The sequence below is a fragment of the Oncorhynchus gorbuscha genome, linkage group LG09 (assembly GCF_021184085.1).
Source record: "Oncorhynchus gorbuscha isolate QuinsamMale2020 ecotype Even-year linkage group LG09, OgorEven_v1.0, whole genome shotgun sequence".
NCBI lineage: Eukaryota > Metazoa > Chordata > Actinopteri > Salmoniformes > Salmonidae > Oncorhynchus > Oncorhynchus gorbuscha.
The window spans coordinates 81,250,999-81,259,219 of record NC_060181.1 but is presented as its reverse complement, the minus strand read 5'-3'; the positions used below and the strand labels follow the sequence as shown (position 1 = coordinate 81,259,219).

The 8,221-nt window shown below is 44.6% G+C and overlaps 1 protein-coding gene across 1 annotated transcript in view; it reads right to left on the bottom strand.

Moving 5' to 3' along the window:
- LOC124044151 (cystathionine beta-synthase-like) overlaps positions 1–7,845 on the bottom strand; it is an 882,911-nt gene extending 875,066 nt beyond the window's left edge. The window contains exons 1-3 of the mRNA XM_046363642.1: positions 7,503–7,845; positions 6,401–6,507; positions 310–444 (exon numbers count right to left, since the gene is read on the bottom strand). Coding sequence (XP_046219598.1) covers positions 310–444; positions 6,401–6,507; positions 7,503–7,834 — 574 coding nt within the window. The 5' untranslated portion in view covers positions 7,835–7,845. The remainder of the gene's footprint in view (positions 1–309; positions 445–6,400; positions 6,508–7,502) is intronic.
- Positions 7,846–8,221: the final 376 nt, after the last annotated feature.

The window sequence follows — 8,221 nt, the reverse complement described above, 5'->3', positions numbered from 1 at the left end:
CAGTGACAAGATCCTAATGTCAAAGGTAAGCTGGGAGGTCTCAGTGACTACTTGACATTACCAGGCAAAACTAAATGTTAAACTCTCTCACACACACAGACACACTAACAAAAAAAACATAACTCCTTTGACTTGGGTGTATAATCTTTCCACTGTGAGTGACGTGTTTTGATACATGTAGTGGTGGAATATGTCCATAAGCGGCAGGAGTGTTTTCAGGCAGGTAGTTTGCTCCCCACCCCTCCCCCTCTCTCCATTGTCCAAGAATAAGCCTGTTTATAGCACTCAGGGAATCCTAGAGACACGTACCGGTGTTGCCGGAGGTGGGCTCGATGATGGTGTCTCCAGGTTTGAGGATGCCAGCTCTCTCTGCATCCTCCACCATCCTCAGACTGATACGGTCCTTCACACTGCCCCCTGCATTGAAGAACTCACACTTGGCCACTACACACAGAGAGAAAGAGATAGGATGTAAGGAAATGTTGAATCATCAAAATGTACTGCAGCTGCTTATATGATGATGTTATTGTGTACTTTAGATATACCACAGAGAAGACTTAAACAGAATCCCCCTGTGTACAAGTTAACTGTTAACTGCCACAGACAAGGAGGATTATGGGAAGAGACAGAGCTGGCATGAGCCGATGTGGAAAAAATTCAGGTGGGGAGGTCATCCAAAGGTCCAGCGTTTCTCACTCACACGTACAATAGCCGATTGGATCTGTGCCAAACGGCCCCAAATCCACTGTGGACTAGTCAGCCAAAGAGTAAATCTGAATCACATGAAAATCCATGCAAGTGCCATGGAAACAGAACTTTGTCTCACTAAGCCATGGGAATCAAGCAGAGATTGACTTTAAACAATTAAGCCCGTAAAAAAATATATAAAATAACTCACTGGCGAGATATTTAGACTGAGGACCACGACATGGTTCACATGCAGTGAACTCAAATAACATGTGGATGGTGGTCCAAAACTGACCTACTATTAACCGTCTGGTATTACTGTACTTCACCGGTCATTGGCCAACTGTACCAATCAGAGAAATGTACTGCCGGTTCAATCGCTGGCGCCGGGTAGAATACCCAGTCGTGGTCTTTAAAATTACCTGATGCTATAACAACAATAATCAACGCCATACAACACTCCTTCAGTGGCCTCCAACTGCTTTTAAATGCTAGTAAAACTAAGTGCTTGCTCCTCAACCAATCGCTGCCCGCACGTGGTCCTTCTGTAGCTCAGTTGGTAGAGCATGGCGCTTGTAACGCCAGGGTAGTGGGTTCGATTCCCGGGACCACCCATACGTAGAATGTATGCACACATGACTGTAAGTCGCTTTGGATAAAAGCATCTGCTAAATGGCATATATTACCCTCCCGCCTGACTAGCATCACTACTCTGGACGCTTCTGACCTAGAATATGTGGACATCTACAACTACCTAGGTGTCTGGTTAGACTGTAAACTCTCCTTCCAGACTCACATTAAGCATCTCCAATCCAAAATGAAATCTAGAATCGGCTTCCTATTTCGCAACAAAGCCTCCTTCACTCACGCCGCCAAACATACCCTCGTAAAACTGACCATCCTACTGATCTTTGACTTCGGTGATGTCATTTACAAAATAGCCCCAAACACTCTACTCAGCAAACTGGATGTTGTCTATCACAGTGCCATCCGTGATGACTGACATGATGACTCCTTGCTGTCCCCAGTCCACCTGGCCATGCTGCTGCTCCAGTTTCAACTGGCCTGGGCCCTAGGACCATGTCCCAGGACTACCTGACATGAGGACTCCTTGCTGTCCCCAGTCCACCTGGCCATGCTCCTGCTCCAGTTTCAACTGTTCTGCCTTACTATTATTCAACCATGCTGGTCATTTATGAACATTTGAACATCTTGGCCACGTTCTGTTATAATCTCCACCTGGCACAGCCAGAAGAGGACTGGCCACCCCACATATGCTCTCTCTAATTCTCTCTTTCTTTCTCTCTCTCGGAGGACCTGAGCCCTAGGACCGTGCCCCAGGACTACCTGACATGATGGCTCCTTGCTGTCCCCAGTCCATCTGACTGTGCTGCTGCTCCAGTTTCAACTGTTCTGCCTTATTATTATTTGACCATGCTGGTCATTTATGAACATTTGAACATCTTGGTCATGTTCTGTTATAATCTCTACCCGGCACAGCCAGAAGAGGACTGGCCACCCCACATAGCCCGGTTCCTCTCTAGGTTTCTTCCTAGGTTTTGGCCTTTCTAGGGAGTTTTTCCTAGCCACCGTGCTTTTACACCTGCATTGTTTGCTGTTTGGGGTTTTAGGCTGGGTTTCTGTACAGCACTTTGAGATATCAGCTGATGTACGAAGGGCTATATAAATAAATTTGATTTGATTTGATTTGATTTATCACCAAAGCCTCATATACTACCCACCACTGCGACCTGTATGCTCTCATTGGCTGGCCCTCACTGCATATTCGTCACCAAGTCATCTATAAGTCCTTGCTAGGTAAAGCTCCGACTTATCTCAGCTCACTGGTCACCATAGCAATGCCCACCCGTAGCACCTGCTCCAGCAGGTATATTTCACTGGTCATCCCCAAAGCCAACACTTCCTTTGGTTGCTTTTCCTTCCAGTTCTCTGCTGCCAATGACTGGAACGAATTGCAAAAATATCTGAAGCTGGAGTCTTATATCTCCCTCTCTAACTTTAAACATTAGCTGTCAGAGCAGCTTACCGATCACTGTACCTGTACACAGCCCATCTGTAAATAGCACACCCGACTACCTCATCCCCATACTGTTATTTATCTCTTGCTCTTTCGCACCCCAGTATCTCTACTTGCACCTCATCATCTGCACATCTGTCACTCCAGTATTAATGTTTAATTGTAATTATGTCACCTCTATGGCCTATTTATTGCATTACCTTCCTACTCTTCTACTTTTGCACACACTGTACATAGATTTCTATTTTTCTTTTTGTGTTATTGACTGTACATTTGTTTATGTGCAACTCTGTGTCGTTGTTTTGTGTCGAACTGCTTTGATTCATCTTGGCCAGGTCGCAGTTGTAAATGAGAACTTGTTCTCAACTGGCCTACCTGGTAAAATAAAGGTGTTCTCAACTGGCCTACCTGGTAAAATAAAGGTGTTCTCAACTGGCCTACCTGGTAAAATAAAGGTGTTCTCAACTGGCCTACCTGGTAAAATAAAGGTGTTCTCAACTGGCCTACCTGGTAAAATAAAGGTGTTCTCAACTGGCCTACCTGGTAAAATAAAGGTGTTCTCAACTGGCCTACCTGGTAAAATAAAGGTGTTCTCAACTGGCCTACCTGGTAAAATAAAGGTGTTCTCAACTGGCCTACCTGGTAAAATAAAGGTGTTCTCAACTGGCCTACCTGGTAAAATAAAGGTGTTCTCAACTGGCCTACCTGGTAAAATAAAGGTGTTCTCAACTGGCCTACCTGGTAAAATAAAGGTGTTCTCAACTGGCCTACCTGGTAAAATAAAGGTGTTCTCAACTGGCCTACCTGGTAAAATAAAGGTGTTCTCAACTGGCCTACCTGGTTAAATAAAGGTGTTCTCAACTGGCCTACCTGGTAAAATAAAGGTGTTCTCAACTGGCCTACCTGGTTAAATAAAGGTGTTCTCAACTGGCCTACCTGGTTAAATAAAGGTGTTCTCAACTAGCCTACCTGGTTAAATAAAGGTGTTCTCAACTGGCCTACCTGGTAAAATAAAGGTGTTCTCAACCAGCCTACCTGGTTAAATAAAGGTGTTCTCAACTGGCCTACCTGGTAAAATAAAGGTGTTCTCAACTTGCCTACCTGGTTAAATAAAGGTGTTCTCAACTGGCCTACCTGGTAAAATAAAGGTGTTCTCAACCAGCCTACCTGGTTAAATAAAGGTGTTCTCAACTGGCCTACCTGGTAAAATAAAGGTGTTCTCAACTTGCCTACCTGGTTAAATAAAGGTGTTCTCAACTGGCCTACCTGGTAAAATAAAGGTGAAATAAATAAAAATAGATGGCAAGAACATTTCCCCCAGAATCCACATGCGGACTTACCAAAACATCCCAAAGCTGGTAACAATTCAGCCTAGTGACATCTGATACAAGACCTAGTCCCTCTCCGGCCCCCCTTCCTCCCCACCTTGTAGCCCTCAGAAAGGTTACTTATTCCCTCAGAACAGAGGGACTTTCAGGTGGCCAAACCCACTCCACCCAGAGTGATACCTGAGACAAGACCCCTACAATCATACAGTGGAGCCTAGCAGACTAATGAGGGGAAAGGAGGCTATGTTGACTTTACAATAATAGCAGTATTCATAGCAAGCGGGGCCTGTAGGAAACCAGTCCTACTGACTAACTGTACTACAGGAGGAGTCTAACACCGAGGCTTACTGTAATACAGGAGGAGTCTAATACAGAGGCTAACTGTACTACAGGAGGAGTCTAATACAGAGGCTAACTGTACTACAGGAGGGGTCTAATACAGAGACTAACTGTACTACATGAGGAGTCTGAAGAACTTCTCCCTCACTCTTCTATGGTCTATTTCATTCTCCCTCACTTCCAATTTAACCCAGTCTCCATGTCGTCGCCACATACAGTGGGGCAAAAAAGTATTTAGTCAGCCACCAATTGTGCAAGTTCTCCCACTTAAAAAGATGAGGCCTGTAATTTTCATCATAGGTACACTACAACTGTGACAGACAAAATGAGAAAAAGAAATCCAGAAAAATCACATTGTAGGATTTTTAATGAATTTATTTGCAAATTATGGTTGAAAACAAGTATTTGGTCAATAACAAAAGTTTCTCAATACATTGTTATATACCCATTGTTGGCAATGACAGAGGTCAAACGTTTTCTGTAAGTCTTCAGACACTGTTGCTGGTATTTTGGCCCATTCCTCCATGCAGATCTCCTCTAGAGCAGTGATGTTTTGGGGCTGATGCTGGGCAACACGGACTTTCAACTCCCTCCAAAGATTTTCTATGGGGTTGAGATCTGGAGACTGGCTAGGCCACTCCAGGACTTTGAAATGCTTCTTACGAAGCCACTCCTTCGTTGCCCGGGCGGTGTGTTTGGGATCATTGTCATGCTGAAAGACCCAGCCACATTCCATCTTCAATGCCCTTGCTGATGGAAGGAGGTTTTCACTCAAAATCTCACGAAACATGGCCCCATTCATTCTTTCCTTTACACGGATCAGTCGTCCTGGTACTTTGCAGAAAAACAGCCCCAAAGCATGACGTTTCCACCCCCATGCTTCACAGTAGGTATGGTGTTCTTTGGATGCAACTCAGCATTCTTTGTCCTCCAAACACAACGAGTTGAGTTTTTACCAAAAAGTTATATTTTGGTTTCATCTGACCATATGACAATCTCCCAATCTTCTTCTGGATCATCCAAATGATCTCTAGCAAACTTCAGACAGGCCTGGACATGTACTGGCTTAAGCAGGGGGACACGTCTGGTACTGCAGGATTTGAGTCCCTGGCGGCGTAGTTAGTTAATGATGGTAGGCTTTGTTACTTTGGTCCCAGCTCTCTGCAGGTCATTCACTAGGTCCCCCCGTGTGGTTCTGGGATTTTTGCTCACCGTTCTTGTGATTATTTTGACCCCACGGGGTGAGATCTTGCGTGGAGCCCCAGATTGAGGGAGATTATCAGTGGTCTTGTATGTCTTCCATTTCCTAATAATTGCTCCCACTGTTGATTTCTTCAAACAAAGCTGCTTACCTATTGCAGATTCAGTCTTCCCAACCTGGTGCAGGTCTACAATTTTGTTTCTGGTGTCCTTTGACAGCTCTTTGGTCTTGGCCATAGTGGAGTTTGGATTGTAACTGTTTGAGGTTGTGGACAGGTGTCTTTTATACTGATAACAAGTTCAAACAGGTGCCATTAATACAGGTAATGAGTGGAGGACAGAGGAGCCAAAGTTACAGGTCTGTGAGAGCCAGAAATCTTGTTTGTTTGTTTGTTTGTTTGTAGGTGACCAAATACTTATTTTCCACCATAACTTGCAAATAAATTCATTAAAAATCCTACAATGTGATTTTCTGGAGAAAAAGAAAAATCTAATTTTGTCTGTCATAGTTGAAGTGTACCTATGATAAATGACACGCCTCTCATCTTTTTAAGTGGGAGAACTTGCACAATTGGTGGCTGACTAAATACTTTTTTGCCCCACTGCATCTGCTACTTTCTCCTCCTTCCCCTCTTAATTTCCATCAGTCCTGCCTGACTCTCACTTGAAACATTGTTTTTGTGTTTAATAGGATAAATGACATTCTGTTAACACAAACAAGGATATTGAAATACAGACGGACTTTCTCTGGTTGTCTTTAGGCTCAGCGGGTGTCATGCCCTTTGACTGTATGTGTGTAAATACTCACAGAGTTCACACTTGAGGCCGAAGGCTTTGGGTATCTTGTTCATGCGGACCAAAGGTGTGTCTCCAATCCTCCTGAGGATGTTGGGTAGAATTCTGGGGGCTTCGGTCCTGAGAGGTAAGGATGGGATGGAGACTCAGTTAAGGAGAGCAATCTATATAATCCATGATCATTCACAAATTATAGAAAAAGAGAAAAAAGGAAGCAAACTCCCTTTTATGGGTACGTTCGCGCCAAAGTATTGAAAGTTGTTTCATATGTGAGATGGAAACTTGTGTAACTTGGCTACTTTTGTACCCTCAGTACGATACTGTCTTTGGGACATCGAGAGTTTTCCGCAACATGGTAGCCTCTGGATTCGTTCTGGTAGTGAGACATAAACAAAGCCTTTGCCAAGCCGCACAGAGTTAGAGAGGCCATACTGAACTTATGTAACAACTTAAATTGATCGAATGGAGAGATTACTGTCAGAACAGCAAGACCGTTCCAGATAAATGCCGGACACTCAGCATGAGCGTACCACATGCACACACCCTTACCCCCTAGGCCAAAATGTCCAAAGTGTTTCTTTCAGTGTTCCTCAAAACAATCGGAAATTGTCAAGTCATGGTGAAACACCAAATTCCTTGCCCAACCCTTCCCGCTCACACGGTATTCCTACAAAGGTTCCAAGTCAGAAAGACCAGTCCCACAGGCTTTGGTCCTCTTTGTGGTTCTGGCTCTATCAGGTGTGTCAATATGCAGGAAAATGGAGCCTGGCTAAATGGCAAGCCAAAATCCTGCTTTTAAGTTGCTGCTCAAAAACAAATATATTGGTTATTTTCTCTCCCTGCTAGTGAAGCAAGCAGGTGACTGACTATATCTTAGCAACGGGAAATAGTGAGGGGAATTAGCAAGGGAAATTAGTGGACTATGTAAACTAGAGGTGTTTGAAGAGCAGGGAGGATAAGCAGAGTATGTGGAAATGCTGCAGATCTATTTCCGTCATGTTCGTGGGGTGGAGAAATGAATGATCACTGACCACAAACATCCATCAGCTCTCTCTACAATAAAAAGGCTGGGAAACATGCAAATCCTGTTCGTGATAAGTGTGTGTGTGACTCACTTTGCAGAGTGGCAGTGAGGGGACTCGGCAGAGGACATGCCCAATTTCCAGGTGCATCTACTGGGCAGATCAGGACGGATCCACTGCCTCTCCTCAGTGCCTGCGACTGTGTTCTCCAGGTCGTTCTCCCCCTCCTCCCCATTCACTTGGGCCAATCCATTCGTGTTGAACAACCCCATGTTCTCCATTGCTTCTCCATTGACCTTGGAGCCCCCATTCAAAATGGCGGCGTCTCCGTTGGCCTTGGTAGCGTTGTTGTGAAGCATAGCTGCGTGGGGGCAGACGGAGGACACAGGGCGCACAGAGTCTATGCTGGAGGGAACCGAAGGCATGGCTCACCTAAGAGAGAGGGTGAGATAGAGAATGAGTGAGTCCGACAAACAAACAGTAGCTGACAGATACAAATTCCTTTAGTAAAATGTACCAGCGTAGGCTAGGGAATCCTTCTCAACTAATAACAGAACACATTCACATACATATGGAGGTTACATTCAGTTGATTTATACATCATTACATTACGGTGAAAACAGGACACGTTCAGGTGAATACTGCCAGGGAGAACATAATGCTCCCCTCACAGGCCTATACACTCCAACCCAGATTCTCACACGGGTATCCTATATAGGTTACAGTGTAGACACTAGTGTAAATCACTCAGCGCAAGAGAAACGTCACATCAGTCTATGCAGTGTGTTGCGTCTGTGAGGACAACAGTGGCA